This window comes from Canis lupus, chromosome 38, assembly GCF_011100685.1.
Source record: "Canis lupus familiaris isolate Mischka breed German Shepherd chromosome 38, alternate assembly UU_Cfam_GSD_1.0, whole genome shotgun sequence".
NCBI lineage: Eukaryota > Metazoa > Chordata > Mammalia > Carnivora > Canidae > Canis > Canis lupus.
In genome coordinates, this window is record NC_049259.1 from 1,656,440 (window position 1) to 1,675,742 (window position 19,303).

A 19,303-nucleotide genomic window follows, 5' to 3' on the forward strand; every position below is an offset into this window, starting at 1 on the left:
AATGTGATTCAATTCATGCTACATCTTTCCTTGATGCTATATGTCCACTTTGTTTTATTTATTTTTTATTTTTTAAAGATTTTATTTATTCATGATAGACAGAGAGAGAGAGAGAGAGGGGCAGAGACACACACAGGCAGAGGAAGAAGCAGGCTTCATGCAAGGAGCCCGATGCAGGACTTCATCTTGTGACCCTGGTATCACGACCTGAACTGAAGGCAGATGCTCAACCTCTGAGCCATCCAGGCATCCCTCCACTTTGTTTTAACCCATTTTGTAAATATTTAGTTGTACTCTTTGGGGTGGGCAGGTATTAAAAGTTGCTTTAGTTGATACTGAGCATTTTGACTATCATTTTCTTGTGGTTCCTTGCCAAGACATGTTTCAACATGTTGCAAAGGTTTTTCTTGATGTGCTCACAGAATCTTAACTTTATTACTTGGTAATTCCCCCAGCTCTTACATCTGTTGTCTTCCAGGGGGTGCTCTTGAGCACTACCCAAGAGAGGAGGAGTTCCTGAAACTCCGATATTCATTGGGTAGATAATGGTTGTAAATTTGACTTCCCCCTAAAACAGTTTACTCATTATCATCACTGTGGAGGTTGGAGCATGCCTGAACCTGTTTCTGTTTCAGGCTTCACCTGAGGGAAGCATGGATGGTTCTTAACCTTAATTAAGCCTTTGAGTTTTTTGTAGGATCTGAACTTAGAAAGGGATCAGAAGAGTATCAAGAACTTCATATGAATATATTGCATTTGTGTAGGGCGCTCTGATACCTGTCATTTTTTTTCTTCTGCTATTTTGTACATCTTGAGAGAATTTTCTGCTTTAGAAGAGATTTCATAATGCTTTTTTCCTTTCAGATTTATCAACAGACTGCGATTTCTTCACTGCCAAAATGACATCATTTGCCACCTCTGCCCAGTGTTCAACTTCTGACAGTGCTTGCAGGATCTCCCCAGAACAAACCAATCAGGTAAATCATTTTTAGGCATTCCTAGTATTCTGTATTCTGACTGTAGGATTTATGTAGAGCAAAAAGGATTATTTTTTAAAATGGCTTATTAGGGAAACCAGGAAAAGGTGTCAGTGCTCAAAATTTGAATTGATTATTGATTAAAGATGTAGAGTTTACAGATTGCTCAAAATATTGGGACATTTTGAAAACTATTGCATTTTAGGGTATAAGTGGCTTGTGGAGAATTTGGGGCCAAATTATATGTTTGTTTTTTCTCTCATTTCATTTTAACAAGCATGTTTTCTTTAAAAATTAATTTTGAATATAGCAAATGTATTCTTATTAAAAATTCAATTTTATAATGTGTTTATAATGTATTTATCATAGAGACTCCTTGACCATCTATCTCTTCCCTTCTTCCCCTAAAGTCCCTTCCTCCTAAGACAACACTGTGTCTTATTCCAGATCTTTTCCTCTAACATATAGAAATACATAATTTTGTTTTGTGTTTTCATAAACATTGCACAATATTTAATATATACCTTAGTATATGATGAAGTGGAATTTAGATTTGTTGGGGGAAAATGTGGCTTATATAATAGATAGTTTTGATGTAATTGTCCATCTCTGGAAGGAAACAAATGAAGTCCTCAAGCTTTGTATAAAAACAAATTCCAGATAGGTGAAAATTTAAATGTAAAAAGCGAAATAATATTAGAAGAAAACTTAGGGGATGCTTATGAAAAGAGGGGCCTTAAATAAGACAAAACCAAAGAGGCTGTAAGAGGAAGAGAGACAAGTTTGACCATAAAAATTTTAAAGATTGTGTGGCTAACGACAGATTCCACAGTAAGAGTCAAGATAACGTCAAAAGTTACTATCTCTGGTGTGTTTATGCCACATTTGGCTTATCTGCTCATCTGTCGGTGCTATTTGGGTTGTTTCCATTGTTTGGCTAGTGTGAATAATGCTTCTGTGAACACTGGTGTACAAATACTTATTTGAATCCTGCTTTCAGTTCTTTCGAGTATATAGCAAGGAGTCGAACTGCTGGGTCATTTGGTAATTCTGTCTTTAACATTTTGGGGAACTGCCAAACTATTTTCCATAGCAGCTGAACCATTTTATCTTCCCACCAGCAGTGCACAAGGGTTCCAGTTTCTCCATATCCTTGCCAATACTTATTTTTTCCCCTTTTTTTCTTTTTGTTATGGCCATCCTAGTAGGTGTGAATGTGCTGTCTTTTGGAAATGTGATTTTTCAGGAAGGTAACAAATAGTAGTCTGATTATCTGCCAGTATATTGTGTATTGGAAGATTGTATGTTATTAGATCATAAGTATCCAACAGGGTTTGTTAAAAAAAAAAAAAAAATTTAAGGTTTTCTTGTTCTTAGGGTTTCAGAAACCAATTTAGTTGAAATGTAAATAATGGGTTTATTTTATGTTTATATCAGGTACGACCAAAACTTCCACTTTTGAAGATTTTGCAGGCAGCAGGTGCACAAGGTGAAATGTTCACTGTTAAAGAGGTAAGCCATTAAAGAGAATTCTCCATTTTAAGAACAGCTGAGAAATAGAAGCTGATGAGAGAAAAAAAAAAAAAAAGTAGAAGCTAATGAATGTATGGTTCTGAAATCAGGCCTAAGAAAGAAAATTCTACTCCTGAGGTACTAGAGAGGCAACTTTTGCTTTATTTTAAAGACCATTGAGGGCAGCCAGGGTGGCTCAGCAGTTTAGCGCCCGCCTTCAGCCCAGGGTGTGATCCTGGAGACCCGGGATCGAGTCCTGCATCAGGCTCCCTGCATGGAGCCTGCTTCTCCCTCTGCCTGCTTCTCCTTCTGCCTGTGTCTCTGCCTCTTTCTCTCTCATGAATGAATAAATAAAATCTTAAAAAAAAAAAATAAAGACCATTGAGCTAAGTTGAACTCCATATTTCCTTTAAATTTCCTTTTGAAGTATTTGTCAGCCAAACAGAAGACTAACCATGAAATCATTGATCTCACAGTTAAAATGCAAAGCCTGTACAAGATTTAAAAAATGACACTGTCTATGATTTATAGGATGTACTGCCAGGCAGGAATTAAATGCAGTAGTTTTTCATTATAAATATGTCAGATACTTTTCTGAGCACTGTGAGTTATTTTAAACACACCTTTAACTTATTTAGACCTGAAGGTTTGTTTGTTATTATTTATTTATTTATTATTTATTTATTTATTTATTTATTATTTATTTATTTATTTTAAAAGATTTTATTTATTCATTAGAGACACACACAGAGAGAGAGGCAGAGACACAGGCAGAGGGAGAAGGAGGCTCCATGCTAGGAACTCGATTTGGGACTCATCCCATCCCCAGGATTACGCCCTGGGCCGAAGGCGGCGCTAAACCTCTGAGCCGCCCAGGCTGCCCTGTTTTGTTTTTTAATAAAAACAAATTGAATTCCTTTAAGTAGAGAAGACTCAATATTAAAATGTTAATCTCTTTGAATTGCTTACATTTATTTGGATAAAAATCTAACCTTTCCTAATTGAAAGAAACAAAATTATCACGCTTTTAAAAAACTTTTCTGAAAACCATAAGCAACACTGTATTCCCGAGCCATTGTATCTCTCAAGGAAACAAATTGGAAGCATTTTAGATTTTTTAGAATAGTCATAATTTCCTTTATAGTTTTATATTAAGCACATCATTTTGAACTATATCTCTAGAATTCTTTTTTTTAGTATAATCCTCATATGGCTTTTATTTTATTTTTTAAGATTTTTTTTTATTGGTGTTCAATTTACCAACATACAGAATAACCCCCAGTGCCTGTCACCCAGTCACTCCCACTCCCCGCCCTCCTCCCCTTCTATCACCCCCAGTTCGTTTCCCAGAGTTAGCAGTCTTTACGTTCTGTCTCCCTTTCTGATATTTCCCACACATTTCTTCTCCCTTCCCTTATATTCCCTTTCACTATTATTTATATTCCCCACATGAATGAGAACATACAATGTTTGTCCTTCTCCGACTGACTTCTCCTCAGCATAATACCCTCCAGTTCCATCCACGTTGAAGCAAATGGTGGGTATTTGTCATTTCTAATGGCTGAGGAATATTCCATTGTATACATAGACCACATCTTCTTTATCCATCATCTTTCGGTGGACACCGAGGCTCCTTCCACAGTTTGGCTATTGTGGACATTGCTGCTGTGAACATCGGGGTGCAGGTGTCCCGGCGTTTCATTGCATCTGAATCTTTGGGGTAAATCCCCAGCAGTGCAATTGCTGGGTCGTAGGGCAGGTCTATTTTTAACTCTTTGAGGAACCTCCACACAGTTTTCCAGAGTGGCTGCACCAGTTCACATTCCCACCAACAGTGTAAGAGGGTTCCCTTTTCTCCGCATCCTCTCCAACATTTGTTGTTTCCTGCCTTGTTAATTTGCCCCATTCTCACTGGTGTGAGGTGGTATCTCATTGTGGTTTTGATTTGTATTTCCCTGATGGCAAGTGATGCAGAGCATTTCCTCATGTGCGTGTTGGCCATGTCTAGGTCTTCCTCTGTGAGATTTCTGTTCATGTCTTTTGCCCATTTCATGATTGGATTGTTTGTTTCTTTGGTGTTGAGTTTAATAAGTTCTTTATAGATCTTGGAAACTAGCCCTTTATCTGATATGTCATTTGCAAATATCTTCTCCCATTCTGTAGGTTGTCTTTGAGTTTTGTTGACTGTATCCTTTGCTGTGCAAAAGCTTCTTATCTTGATGAAGTCCCAATAGTTCATTTTTGCTTTTGTTTCTTTTGCCTTCGTGGATGTATCTTGCAAGAAGTTACTGTGGCCGAGTTCAAAAAGGGTGTTGCCTGTGTTCTTCTCTAGGATTTTGATGGAATCTGTCTCACATTTAGATCTTTCATCCATTTTGAGTTTATCTTTGTGTCTGGTGCAAGAGAGTGGTCTAGTTTCATTCTTCTGCATGTGGATGTCCAATTTTCCCAGCACCATTTATTGAAGAGACTGTCTTTCTTCCAATGGATAGTCTTTCCTCCTTTATCGAATATTAGTTGACCATAAAGTTCAGGGTCCACTTCTGGGTTCTCTATTCTGTTCCATTGATCTGTGTGTCTGTTTTTATGCCAGTACCACACTGTCTTGATGACCACAGCTTTGTAGTACAACCTGAAATCTGGCATTGTGATGCCCCCAGCTATGGTTTTCTTTTTTAAAATTCCCCTGGCTATTCGGGGTCTTTTCTGATTCCACACAAATCTTAAAATAACTTGTTCTAACTCTCTGAAGAAAGTCCATGGTATTTTGATAGGGATTGCATTAAATGTGTATATTGCCCTGGGTAACATTGACATTTTCACAATATTAATTCTGCCAATCCATGAGCATGGAATATTTTTCCATCTCTTTGTGTCTTCCTCAATTGCTTTCAGAAGTGTTCTATAGTTTTTAGGGTACATAGATCCTTTCCCTCTTTGGTTAGGTTTATTCCTAGGTATCTTATGCTTTTGGGTGCAATTGTAAATGGGATTGACTCCTTAATTTCTCTTTCTTCAGTCTCATTGTTAGTGTATAGAAATGCCACTGATTTCTGGGCATTGATTTTGTATCCTGCCACGCTACCAAATTGCTGTATGAGTTCTAGCAATCTTGGGGTGGAGACTTTTGGGTTTTCTACGTAGAGTATCATGTCATCGGCGAAGAGGGAGAGTTTGACTTCTTCTTTGCCAATTTGAATGCCTTTAATGTCTTTTTGTTGTCTGATTGCTGAGGCTAGGACTTCCAGTACTATGTTGAATAGCAGTGGTGAGAGTGGACATCCCTGTCTTGTTCCTGATCTTAGGGGAAAGGCTCCCAGTGCTTCCCCATTGAGAATGATATTTGCTGTGGGCTTTTCGTAGATGGCTTTTAAGATGTTGAGGAAAGTTCCCTCTATTCCTACACTCTGAAGAGGTTTGATCAGGAATGGATGCTGTATTTTGTCAAATGCTTTCTCTGCATCTAATGAGAGGATCATATGGTTCTTGGTTTTTCTCTTGCTGATATGATGAATCACATTGATTGTTTTACGGGTGTTGAACCAGCCTTGTGTCCCGGGGATAAATCCTACTTGGTCATGGTGAATAATTTTCTTAATGTATTGTTGGATCCTACTGGCTAGTATCTTGCTGAGAATTTTTGCATCCATGTTCATCAGGGATATTGGTCTGTAATTCTCCTTTTTGGTGGGGTCTTTGTCTGGTTTTGGAATTAAGGTGATGCTGGCTTCATAGAACGAATTTGGAAGTACTCCATCTCTTTCTATCTTTCCAAACAGCTTTAGGAGAATAGGTATGGTTTCTTCTTTAAATGTTTGATAGAATTCCCCTGGGAAGCCATCTGGCCCTGGACTCTTGTGTCTTGGGAGGTTTTTGATGACGGCTTCAATTTCCTCCCTGGTTATTGGCCTGTTCAGGTTTTCTATTTCTTCCTGTTCCAGTTTTGGTAGTTTGTGGCTTTCCAGGAATGCGTCCATTTCTTCTAGATTGCCTGATTTATTGGCGTATAGCTGTTCATAATACGTTTTTAAAATCGTTTGTATTTCCTTGGTGTTGGTAGTGATCTCTCCTTTCTCATTCATGATTTTATTAATTTGAGTCTTCTTTCTCTTCTTTTTAATAAGGCTGTCTAATGGTTTATATCTTATTAATTCTTTCAAAGAACCAACTCCTGGTTCTGTTGATCTGTTCCACAGTTCTTCTGGTCTCGATTTCTTTGAGTTCTGCTCGAATCTTTATTAACTCTCTTCTTCTGCTGGGTGTAGGATCTATTTGCTGTTTTTTCTCTAGCTCCTTTATGTGTAAGGTTAGCTTTTGTATTTGAGTTCTTTCCAGTTTTTGAATGGATGCTTGTATTGCGATGTATTTCCCCCTCAGGACTGCTTTTGCTGCATCCCAAAGATTTTGAACGGTTGTATCTTCATTCTCATTAGTTTCGATGAATCTTTTTAATTCTTCCTTAATTTCCTGGTTGACCCTTTCATCTTTTAGCAGGATGGTCCTTAACCTCCACGTGTTTGAGGTCCTTCCAAACTTCTTGTTGTGATTTAGTTCTAATTTCAAGGCATTATGGTCTGAGAATATGCAGGGGACGATCCCAATCTTTTGGTATCGGTTCAGACCCTATTTGTGACCCAGTATGTGGTCTATTCTGGAGAAAGTTCCATGTGCACTTGAGAAGAATGTGTATTCAGTTGAGTTTGGATGTAAAGTTCTGTAGATACTGTGAAATCCATCTGGTCCAGTGTATCATTTAAAGCTCTCGTTTCTTTGGAGATGTTGTGCTTAGAAGACCTATCGAGTATAGAAGGAGCTAGATTGAAGTCACCAAGTATAAGTGTATTATTATCTAAGTATTTCTTCACTTTGGTTAATAATTGATTGATATATTTGGCAGCTCCCACATTCGGGGCATATATATTGAGGATTGTTAAGTCCTCTTGTTGAATAGATCCTTTAAGTATGATATAGTGTCCCTCTTCATCTCTCACTACAGTCTTCGGGGTAAATTTTAGTTTATCTGATATAAGGATGGCTACCCCTGCTTTCTTTTGAGGACCATTCGAATGGTAAATGGTTCTCCAACCTTTTATTTTCAGGCTGTAGGTGTCCTTCTGTCTAAAATGAGTCTCTTGTAGACAGCAAATAGATGGGTCCTGCTTTTTTATCCAGTCTGAAACCCTGCGCCTTTTGATGGGTCATTAAGCCCGTTCACATTCAGAGTTACTATTGAGAGATATGAGTTTAGTGTCATCATGATATCTATTCAGTCCTTGTTTTTGTGGATTGTTCCACTGAACTTCTTCTTAAAGGGCAATTTTAAGAGTCCCCCTTAAAATTTCTTGCAGAGCTGGTTTGGAGGTCACATATTCTTTCAGTTGCTGCCTGTCTTGGAAGCTCTTTATCTCTCCTTCCATTTTGAATGAGAGCCTTGCTGGATAAAAAGTATTCTTGGCTGCATGTTCTTCTCATTTAGGACCCTGAATATATCCTGCCAGCCCTTTCTGGCCTGCCAGGTCTCTGTGGAGAGGTCTGCTGTTACCCTAATACTCCTCCCTATAAAAGCCAGGGATTTCTTGTCTCTTGCTGCTTTAAGGATCTTCTCTTTATCTTTGGAATTTGCAAGCTTCACTATTAAATGTCGAGGTGTTGAACGGTTTTTATTGATTTTAGGCGGGGATCTCTCTATTTCCTGGATCTGAATGCCTGTTTCCCTTCCCAGATTAGGAAAGTTTTCAGCTAGAATTTGTTCAAATACATATTCTGGCCCTCTGTCCCTTTCGGCGCCCTCGGGAACACCAATTAAACGTAAGTTTTTCTTCCTCAGGCTGTCGTTTATTTCCCTTTATCCTCATGGTCTTTTAATTGTTTGTCTCTTTTTCCCTCAGTTTCCCTCTTTGCCATCAACTTGTCTTCTATGTCACTCACTCGTTCTTCCACCTCGTTAACCCTCGTCGTTAGGACTTCTAGTTTGGATTGCATTTCATTCAATTGATTTTTAATTTCTGCCTGATTAGCTCTAAATTCTGCAGTCATGAAGTCTCTTGAGTCCTTTATGCCTTTTTCTAGAGCCAGCAGTAGCTGTATAATAGTGCTTCTGAATTGGCTTTCTGACATTGAATTGTAATCCAAATTTTGTAACTCTGTGGGAGAGAGGACTGTTCTTATTCTTTCTTTTGAGGTGAGGTTTTCCTTCTAGTCATTTTGTTCAGTGCAGAGTGGCCAAAAGCAAGTTGTATTGGGAAAAGGAGAAAAAGAGAGGAGAGAAAGAAGGAAAGAAAAGAGAAAGAGGAAAAAAAAAGGAAGAAAAAAATGAAAAAAAAAAAAGAAAAAGGAAGAAAAAGAAAGAAAGGAAAAGGGGGTGGGGGAAGGAAACAAATCAAAAAGCAAAACAAAACAAAAAAAAAAAAAAAAAAAAGAACCACGGGGGAGTATCTTCTGATTCTGTGTACTCTAAGTCCCTTGGCTTCCCCTGGAACTTGTCCGTCTAGCTGGTGTTCTGGGGGAGGGGCCTGTTGTGCTGATTTTCAGGTGTTAGCAGTTGGGGGAGCTGCTGTGCCCCTGCCTGGTGCAGGGCTCAGTGGGGGTTGTTTACCCCGTGAGGCCCCAGGAGCAACAGACCCAGTGGTGGGGCCAGCTCTGGAAACCTGGATTCAGCTCCGGCAGGAACTCCGGAGCTCTCCGTCTGCAGGGCCTGGAGGCTCTGGGGTGGGGCCGCTGATCTGCTCAGCTCGGGGCAGTAGCGTCCTTGCTGTGCTGTCCTGCGCCCTCCGGGCCTCTGCCTGTCCGGCGGGGGTGGGGGGGGGACGGGGCGGATCCTGGGCTGTGTCCCGGCGCCCTGTGCTCTGGGCCTGCGCTGTTGGATTCGCGCTCCCGGCCGCGCAGCCCCCTCCACGGAGCCCCCGCCCGAGGCCCTCCGAGCTGCTCCCGCCCCGCAGCCCCCTCCGCGGAGCCCCCGCCCGAGGCCCTCCGAGCTGCTCCCGCCCCGCAGCCCCCTCCGCGGAGCCGCCCCCGAGCCCCCCCCCCCCCCCCCCCCCCCCCCCCCCCCCGAGCTGCTCCGGGTCCGCCGTGCGCGCTGCAGCCCTTAGGGAGCTCGGCGCACTCTCCGGGGGCGCAGGTGTCTGTTAGTGTCCCCAGGAGCCCGAGGGCATCCCCGCCCTCCTGGGTCCTGCTCCACCTCCCTGGAGCCCCTTTCCGCCCGGGAAGGTCGGTGCAGCTCCTGCGTCTCCGGGTCGGGGCTCTCCTGTCCTGGGGACACTCGCCCCGGCCTCAGCCGGGCTCCTCGCGGGGCCCCTCCCCCTTGGAGGCCTTTTGTTTCTTTCTTTCTTTTTTTTCCCCGTCTTCCTACCTTGATAGAAGCACGAACTCTACTCACTGTAGCATTCCAGGTGTTCTCTCTTTAATTCTCAGGCCGAATTCATAGATTTTCAGGATAATTTGAAGGTTTTCTAGGTAATTTGGTGGAGACAGGTGATTTGGAGACCCTACTCTTCCTCCATCTTGCCCCTCCCCCTATCTCTAGAATTCTGAAACTATTACCGAAGTATGGATTTTTTAAAAAATTATTTGAGAGAGAGAGAAAGAGTGCATGGACAAGTGTGTGTCAGGAGGGGTAGAGGGAAAGAATCTTCAAGCAGACTCCATGCTGAGTGAGGAGCCTGGCACGGGACTATCTCCAACGATCCATGGGATCATGACCTGAGCAGAAATGGAGAGTCAGACACCTAGAATGACTGAACTACCCAGGCACCCCAAAGTACGGATTTTTATATCAGTAAAGTTGTTGTAACGAATTGTGCTATCTCCTTCAATAACATGGTAAAATTTTCCTGGGTTAAGAAGAAATTAAGTACATATTGGTCAGAATGTTTTACTGTGGAAAAAGTTGGACAGAGTTTACATGAAGCTCTCTATTATGAATTTTGACCCTACCTGGTGCGTAGAGAAGAATTTCCTAATTTTTAATTTTTTAAATACTGGTTCTTAGTTTGTGTGCATTGGGGCAGTATGGTATGAGAGTTGAATTATGTACATGTTAGTTTTTTTTAGTTTAATATATTTATTTTTGTCTTATTATTTTAAGATTTTTTTTAAAGTTTTTTTTATTTATTTATGATAGTCAGAGAGAGAGAGAGAGAGAGAGGCAGAGACACAGGCAGAGGGAGAAGCAGGCTCCATGCACCGGGAGCCCAACGTGGGATTCGATCCCGGATCTCCAGGATCGCGCCCTGGGCCAAAGGCAGGCGCCGAACCGCTGCGCCACCCAGGGATCCCTATTTTAAGATTTTTATTTTGAAATAATCTCTAGCTTTGTGCAGTGGCAGTATTGTAGCCAATGAGGTTTATCCGAAGCGTGATTGATTATTGCTAATTGAAAACTGTAAATCTCTACACCCAACGTGGGGCTTGAACACACAACCCTGTGATCAAGGGTTGCACTTATGGACTGAGCCAGCCAGGCACCCCTAGTTTAATGCCTTTTATTTTTATTTGTTTGTTTATTAAGATTTATTTATTAGAGCATGCAAGTGAGCACACAGGTAGGTGAAGGAGCAGATGGAGGAGAAGAGAGTGTTAAGCAGAGTCCAATGTGGGGCTCGATTCTCACAACCCTGAGATCACAATCTGAGCTGAAACCAAGAGTTGGATGCTTAACTGACTGTGCCAGCCAGGCACTCCATTTAAGGCATTAAAAAAAAAGATTTTATTTATTTATTAGAGCATGAGCTGGGGGAGGAGCAGAGGGACAAGCAGACTCCCTGCTTAGCAGGGAGCTCAACACAGGGCTCCATCCCAGGACCCTGAGATCATGACCTGAGCTGAAAGCAGATGCTTAACTGACTGAGCCACCAGGTGCCCCCTATTTGTTTTTATTTTTTATTTATTTGTAAAGATTTTATTTATGTATTTATGAGAGAGAGAGAGAGAGGCAGAGACATAAGCAGAGGGAGAAACAGGCTCCTTGCAGGGAACCTGTTGCAGGACTTGATCCCCAGACCCCGGGATCATGCTCTGAGCTGAAGGCAGATGATCAACTGCTGAGCCATCCAGGCGTCCCCAAGCACCCCCTATTTAATACATTTCATTTTATTATTATTATTTTATAGGTTTTATTTATTTATTCATGAGAGGCAGAGACACAGGCAGAGGGAGAAGCAGGCTCCATGCAGGGAGCTCGACATGGGACTTGATCCCAGGTCTCCAGGATCACACCCTGGGCTGAAGGTGGCACTAAACCGCTGAGGCACCCGGGCTGCCCTATTTTTATTATTTTTAAAATATTTTATTTATTTGACAGAGCACAAGCAGTGGGAGCGGCAGGCAGAAGGAGAGGGAGAAGCAGTCTCTCTGCTGAGTAAGGAGCCTGTTGTGGTGCTCTATCCCAGGACCCTGGGATCATGACCTGAGCTGAAGGCAGATGCTTAACGGACTGAGCCACCCGGGTGCCCCTGCCTAATCAATTTTAATAGCAATCTTACAGGAATAGCACAGAAGACAGATGACATTAAAAACATGTATTTGCATATAGGACAACTGTTAGGAAAGTATAGTGAATGAATGGATCTACTGTATGATAAATATGCTACCAATCCCATATAGTTACTGTTAGTAAGAAATTTGCTTGTTTAAAGTAAATCCAGGTGTGCCTGGGTGACTCAGTCAGTTAAGCATCTACCTTCGGCTCAGGTCATGATCTCAGGGTCCTGGGATTGAGCTCCACGTCTGGCTCTGTGTTCTGTGGGGAGTCTTTCTCCGTCTCCCTTTGCCTGTCCTCTGCTTGTGCTCTCTTGTGTGCATTCTCGTTCTTTCTGTCTCTCAAATTAATGAATAAAATCTTTAAAAAAAATTTAAAAATCCAAATTGTCCCGAAAAATATAACAGGTTTATTTATAATTGTTATGAAGTTGAACTGCTGAAACATGTTTACTGAAACATGAATGTCTTAGGTCCCCACATTTATTTTTTTATTTTTTTAGGCCCCCACATTTATATTAAAAAATTCACACATGGGGATCCCTGGGTGGCTCAGCGGTTTGGTGCCTGCCTTTGGCCCAGGGCGCGATCCTGGGGTCCTGGGATTGAGTCCCACGTCAGGCTCCTGGCATGGAGCCTGCTTCTCCCTCTGCCTGTATCTCTGCGCCTCTCTCTCTATGTCTGTTGTGAATAAATAAATAAAATCTTAAAAAAAAAAATTCACACATGTAAAAATGGAAAAAATGCCAATACCTGATTTCTGTTCCCTATTTTTCCACTTGTAGTTGTATACTTTGGTACCTTTTGACCCCATGGGAAAAAAATCTAAAGTTCAGAACTACGAAGAAAAAAAATTTGTTTTAAAGAATGAAATGTTTTCCATCAGAGTTGATTCTTAGGCACATTCTCTGTGACATGCTAGCTGTATGTCTTTTGATGTAATCGTCACATGTTTGGTATGGATAGCACACAGATTGGTGTCTTTAAAAAGGCCCACCAGATAGGCCTCACTTGTCTCCTGCAAAGCAGCAATAGCTGCACTCTAGAAGCATAGATTTCTTTTAAAGTCCTGAGCAATTTTTTGCAGCAGATGCTAGAAAGGAAGTTTGTGAATCAGGAGTTCAGTGGACTCTTAATAATGTCCAATTTCATGGAGTGCCACAGTCCCAAGGCTGTAACCATGAGGTTTCTTCACCCCGCCAGAAGAGGGCATACTCTTCCAAATTTCTTTTTGTAGTCAGTTGCTTCCTCAGCGCTTAGCACCAGTCAGTTTATGAGTGGTCTGCTTTGTACAAGCCATGGTATAGAGACCTTATTTACCTGCCTCCTCTCCCACTGGCGCTTGAGGAGCCTAGAGATTATGATGGTGTGGCATGGCTACAGGCACTTAATTATGTACACATTTATAGATAATAGTTTCTATTGTATTAGAAGACCTTATTACTTTGAATACTTAGAGTGGATTTATTTCTTCTGAAAGTTTGACAGACATAAATTAAATCTTTCTTCTTTTTCTTCCAGTAAATACTCTTCCCCATCTTATTTCTCCCTAGATACTTGATTATCTGGGCAAAATGTTGCTTGGTATAGAGGGGAGCCTAGGAGCATTATTGTACCAATATAATGGGAACAGTATTCGGAAAATCTGTGCAGATATCTGATAATTCCTGAGAAGTTGGGGCCTAAAGTTAAAGATAGCTGCTTTGATTTGCCTGTAATCTGTGGCAACAGTTTTTACTGTCATTAAGTGAACTTAAATATTAAGCAGTTTAAAAAAATCTGCATAGGGAAAACATTAGGAAAAAATAAATCAAACTTTTTTTTAAAGATTTTATTTATTTATTTGAGAGAGAGACAGACAGAGATAGTGACAGAGATAGCAAGAGAGAGCACCAGCAAGGTGGAGAGGGAGAAGCAAGCTTGATCCTAGGACCCCAGGATCATGATCTGAGCTGGAGGGAGATGCTTAACCAACTGAGCCACCCAAGCATCCCTAAAACTTACGAATCATGAACTTGTCTGAGTTTCTTCCATTTTTGTGAACTCTGTGGAAAAAATCCAGATATACTAAATTTTTATTTGATAAACACTATTTTATGCAGTTATAGTGCTGATGGCTTATTAAACATTGTACTTCATTTGTGAAAAAGAATGAAATGAATATGCATCAAAAGCGTCTTGTAGTTGTGTGTCCCTGGATTTGGAAAATATTTTTATGACCCAGGCACATTTAAAGTTTATTACTTCTAGTTTTAGAACAGACCTCTTTATTTGAACTGGTGAGATTTTTTAACGGGATAGTAGGTAAATTCAATACTTTTCTCACTGTCAGACCACTACGTTTCTATTCTAAAAAGTAAGAATCTCTTGATGTCTAGCATGGTAATAAGTGGATGAACCTAGTGATTGGGGACAACTGTCTTGTTGTAGGACTCCTTACACAAGCACTGACAGTCACGCTCATATATGTTTTGTCTTTCTTTAGCAAACTAACTTACCTATCTTCTCATAATAATTTTGTGATTTTTGGAGCAGCTGGACAGACCTCTCATGCTGCTTTATTGCCATGCAGGTCATGCACTATCTAGGCCAGTATATAATGGTGAAGCAGCTTTATGATCAGCAGGAACAGCATATGGTGTACTGTGGTGGAGATCTTTTGGGAGAACTGCTAGGACGTCAGAGTTTCTCCGTGAAAGATCCAAGGTAAGAAGAGTGAAGGTTTGTTTATCTTTTTGGGTGCTTATAACCACTCAATCTTTATAGGATATTAATGGTTATTTATTCCTTTAGTCAGTCAATATTTAAGGGCCTACACATGTCAGGTAGCCTGTGATTCCCTAAGACCATGTTAGTGAGCAATAATCTCAGATTCTATGGAGCTTAAAGAACAGTGAGACTGTAGATGCTTTTCCCCATCTTCATGAGATTATCACACCAGCACATGGTAAAATTATACTGTGGATGTTACAGAAAAAAGGTACATGAAGCTGTGTAGGGGGTGGGATTTAGGATCTTAGGGGTTGGGATAAGATTCCTTTAGGAAGTGATATTTGAGCTGAGAGCTTCAGGATAAGTGAGGAGTGAGAGGTGCTGCAGGAGAGGGTTGGAGGAGAGCTTCTGGCAGAGTAAACATTGTGTGCAAAGGCCTGAGTAGGATGAGCTTGATGTGGCTAGGTTAGAATTTTGTGCAGCAGCTGTTATAGAGAGGAAGAGTGAGCTGATGAGAGAGATGTAGCATTGCTGGTTGATGATGGGCTTCATAAGCTCTACTGTAGAGCTTCTCTGACCTGTTTGACTTTCTCCAGCTGCATAGAGTTACAGAGTTATAGAGTCAAAAGGTAATTAGTAATGAACCAATGTTTTCTTTCTCAGCTTTGTGATGACAGAGATAGCGAGAGAGAGCACCAGCAAGGTGCAAAGGGACAAGCAGGCTTGATCCTAGGACCCCAGGATTATGACCTGAGCTGGAGGGAGATGCTTAACCAACTGAGCCACCCAAGCGCCCCTAAAACTTATGAATCATGAACTTCCACCCTTTCCCCAATTAAAATTGTAAAACTTAATTCTTTGTAAGTAGGAAGGAAAGAAGGAAGGAATGGTCTCCAAAGGAAATCTTGTGTTACGGTTAGCTAATTAAATAAAATGTAAATTAATCAGTTTCTTTTTTTTTTTTTTTTTAAGATTTTTTATTTATTCATAGAGACAGAGAGAGAGAGGCAGAGACACAGGCAGAGGGAGAAGCAGGCATCATACAGAGAGTCTGACATGGGACTCGATCCAGGGTCTCCAGGATCACGCCCTGGGCTGCAGGCGGTGCTAAACTGCTGCACCACCGGGGCTGCCCTATCAGTTTCTTAATAGGGGCAAAGTAACACAAGTGCTTGGACATTATCATCTTGACATTTAAATAATTACTAACCTATTGTGGGGAAAACATTCTCTTCTCCATGTGTTATAGAGAAAGTTAGAAGATCACATATCTGATAGACATGGAATATTTTAATGGAAAACTATGGGGTTATTAATTTTTTTTTTGTCTTTCACAGCCCTCTCTATGATATGCTAAGAAGGAATCTTGTCACTTTAGCCACTGCTACTACAGGTATGTCACATCCTATTTCTTCAGTCTGTATCACAGCTTTGAGCTCAAAGGGGGCAAATGGTGGGAAAACAAGGAGGATCAAGATGGAAATGAATTGCTATGTTGGCATGACTGGGAGAGATACCGTAATACAGAATGTTATTAGTATGTTAATTTTTCATTGTGAAAAATTTCAAATAGACTGAAAATAGATTAGTATAATACCCACCTCTTAGTAATTGTTAACATTTTGCTACATTTGCTTCATCTGGATATACTTTCTTTTTCCTTAATTTTACTTCTTTTTTTCATCTAGACATACCTTTAAAATCTCTAACAGTTAAGGACCTTTTTCCTTTAAACGTAACTATAAATGTCATTCTTACATCCAACAAAATTAATAATAATAAGATGAATAATAGGGGATCCCTGGGTGGCGCAGGGGTTTAGCGCCTGCCTTTGGCCCAGGGCGCAATCCTGGAGACCCGGGATCGAGTCCCATATCAGGCTCCCGGTGCATGGAGCCTGCTTATCCCTCTGCCTGTGTCTCTGACTCTCTCTCTCTCTCTCTCTGTGTGACTATCATAAATAAAAAAATAAAAAATAAATAAAAAAAATAAGATGAATAATAACTTCATAATGCTATCCAATAGCCAGTGTATGTATAGTTACCCCCAATTATCTCAGAAGTATCTTTTTTATTTGGCTTGTTGAAATCAAGAGCCAAAGTCCACACATTGCATTTGGTTGGTATGTCTCTAAGTATCTTTATAAAACAATCCTCCTTTTATTTTTATGTCATTTATTTGTTGAAGAAATGGATCATTTGTCCTGTAGAATTTCCCACATTCTAGTTGAGGTTGCAGATTTTGTCCTTGTGATGTTAACATGTTTCTCTGTTTCTTTTATTTTTGGTAAACTAGTGTAATGCTGAATAGTTTCAAGTTTAGATTTTTTGCTGAGAAGGTGTCATAGGTGGTGCTTTGTACATCTGTTGCATCTCATCTGAGTCATATAAGGTCTGCTTGTCCCTTTTTCAGCGATATTGATTCTGTGGGCTCATGGTGTTAACCCAATCCATCTGTTAGAAAGGTCCCTGAAGAACTTTCATCTAGCTAATGATTTTAGCTTTCTGTTATATGAATGCCAATTTGTCTAACACCCTTTGTTTAATTCCATATCTTTTAAATATTGTCCTTTGAGTTTAATTTATTAGGTATGTGAGGAAACGGGCTGCTTTGGGGTCTGAAGTATGGTGTATTAGAGATCAGTGGATCAACTGGATATAACTGAAATGTAACACTATCTCTTAATCATTTCCAAATAATGAAACTTTTCCCTTCCATTCCTAAGTGAAGCGCTTTTGTGAGCTTCAAATTAGATTTTAGGTAACCTTATCCTTTGAAGAAAGCCCAAGTTTGTAATTCTTTTAGATTGGTTATCTTTCCAGTTTACTGAAACAAATAATTGAGAAGAATCCATTCTTAATAAAGGTTTATGATTTAACGTGAGAACAGAGAAACTATTTTCATATTGAAATGTGATTTTTAACTTATATTGAATTTTGGAGCCTGTTGACTTCATTGAGCCATTTGCTCACTTTACCCACTTCACCCAGCTGTAAATTTCTGTTCAGATGGAAGGCCTTGCAAATAATATAGTGTCTTTATTGAAATTCAGTCACTTGTGAAATAGTAAGGCTTCCCTGGGATACTCACTGCAGGCCCAAAATACACAGAAGAGTGATTGGTTGATTGATTTAAATTCAGTTTGGCAACATACAGTGTAACACCCCATGCCCATCCCATCAAGTGCCCTCCTTAGTGCCTGTCACCTAGTCACCTCATTGCCCCCATCCCTCTCCCCTTCTGCAACCCTTTGCTTCCCAGAGTTAGGAGTCTTTCATGGTTTGTCTTCCTCTCTAGTTTTTCCCCACTTGATTTCCCTCCTTTCCCTTATAGTTCCTTTCACTATTTCTTAAAAATATGGAATGCTTCACGAATATGCTGTCATCCTTTCACAGGGGCCATGCTAATCTTCTATTTTATTTTATTTTATTTTATTTTATTTTATTTTATTTTATTATTATTTTTTATTATTTATTTTATTTTATTATTTTTTTAAAAGATTTTCTTTATTTATTCATGAGAGAGAGAGAGAGAGAGAGAGAGGCAGAGACATAGGCAAAGGGAGAAGCAGGCTCCCCACAGGGAGCCCGATGCAGAACTCCATCCTGAACTGAGATCATTCCCTGAGCCAAAGGTAGATGCTCAACCACTAAGCCACTCAGGCGTCCCTCGTTCCAATTTTAGTATATGTGCTGCTGAAGCAAGCACTACACAGGATTTTGTATTTGTTCATCTACTCTATTAGAATTTGTTTTCTGATCTTTTCTCTGAATATCTGGAGTGGGTGTAATTCTCACTTTTTCTTTCTTGCACTACAGTATTTAACATGTCATATATATATATACATATATATATATATATATTTTTAGATTTTATTTATTTATTGACACACAGAGAGAGGCAGAGACACAGGCAGAGGGAGAAGCAGGCTCCATGCAGGGAACCCGATGTGGGACTCGATTCCGGGTCTCTAGGATCACACCCCAGGCTGCAGGCGGTGCCAAACCGCTGCGCCACCGGGGCTACCCTAACATGCCATATATTAAAGTGAACATTTCTATAACATTATTTTTTTTAAGCTATTTATTTGAGAGAGAGCGCACGCAAGAGGAGGGAAGAGTCAAAGGGTGAAGCAGACGCTGCACAGGGCTTGATCCTTGGACTCCTGGATCATGACTTGAGCTGAAGGCACATGCTTAGCTATAAGACTGAGCCTCCCAGGCACCGCTTGATAACATTTCAATTGAATTATCACAACCACCCCATGAGGAAGGTCTAGAGATGATGAAACTGAAGGGTTTTAAAATATTGTTTTATTTGTGTTTTTGTTTTTTGCTTTTTTTAATAGAATGAGCGATTTGTCCAAGATTGGTTGCCACTTATAATTGGTAGAACAGATATTTCTGACTGACCATTTCTTGCTCTTTTCATTGTGCCACACACTTGATATTATAACAGAATTTGCTCCAGTTAATTTTTCTTAACACAAATTTCTCTCTGAACTTTAAATCTTCAAAACATTTTATTCTTAAATTTGTCACTTTGAAATAATTTCAGTTACAAAAAAAGTAGTAGACGTATTATAAGGAGTTCCAAATATTCTTTACCCAGATTCCCCAAATGGTAAC

The 19,303-nt window shown here is 40.3% G+C and overlaps 1 protein-coding gene and 1 pseudogene across 13 annotated transcripts in view; one reads left to right on the forward strand and one right to left on the reverse strand.

Annotated features, from left to right (window-relative positions):
* Window positions 1-19,303, forward strand: part of MDM4 (MDM4 regulator of p53) — a 66,409-nt gene that overhangs the window by 16,911 nt on the left and 30,195 nt on the right. For 11 of the 13 annotated variants that reach the window (XR_005385570.1, XR_005385571.1, XR_005385569.1 and 8 more), the window contains exons 2-5: window positions 865-977; window positions 2,415-2,489; window positions 14,536-14,669; window positions 16,013-16,068. Coding sequence is in view for 8 of the 13 variants with exons in the window: in XM_038585992.1 (XP_038441920.1) it covers window positions 900-977; window positions 2,415-2,489; window positions 14,536-14,669; window positions 16,013-16,068 (343 nt within the window). In the remaining 5 variants the exon portion in view is untranslated. Of the gene's footprint in view, window positions 1-864; window positions 978-2,414; window positions 2,490-14,535; window positions 14,670-16,012; window positions 16,069-19,303 lie in introns of those variants that run through there. The other 2 variants (XM_038585993.1, XM_038585991.1) reach the window with 2 other exon arrangements.
* Window positions 18,027-18,114, reverse strand: LOC119868102 (annotated as a pseudogene).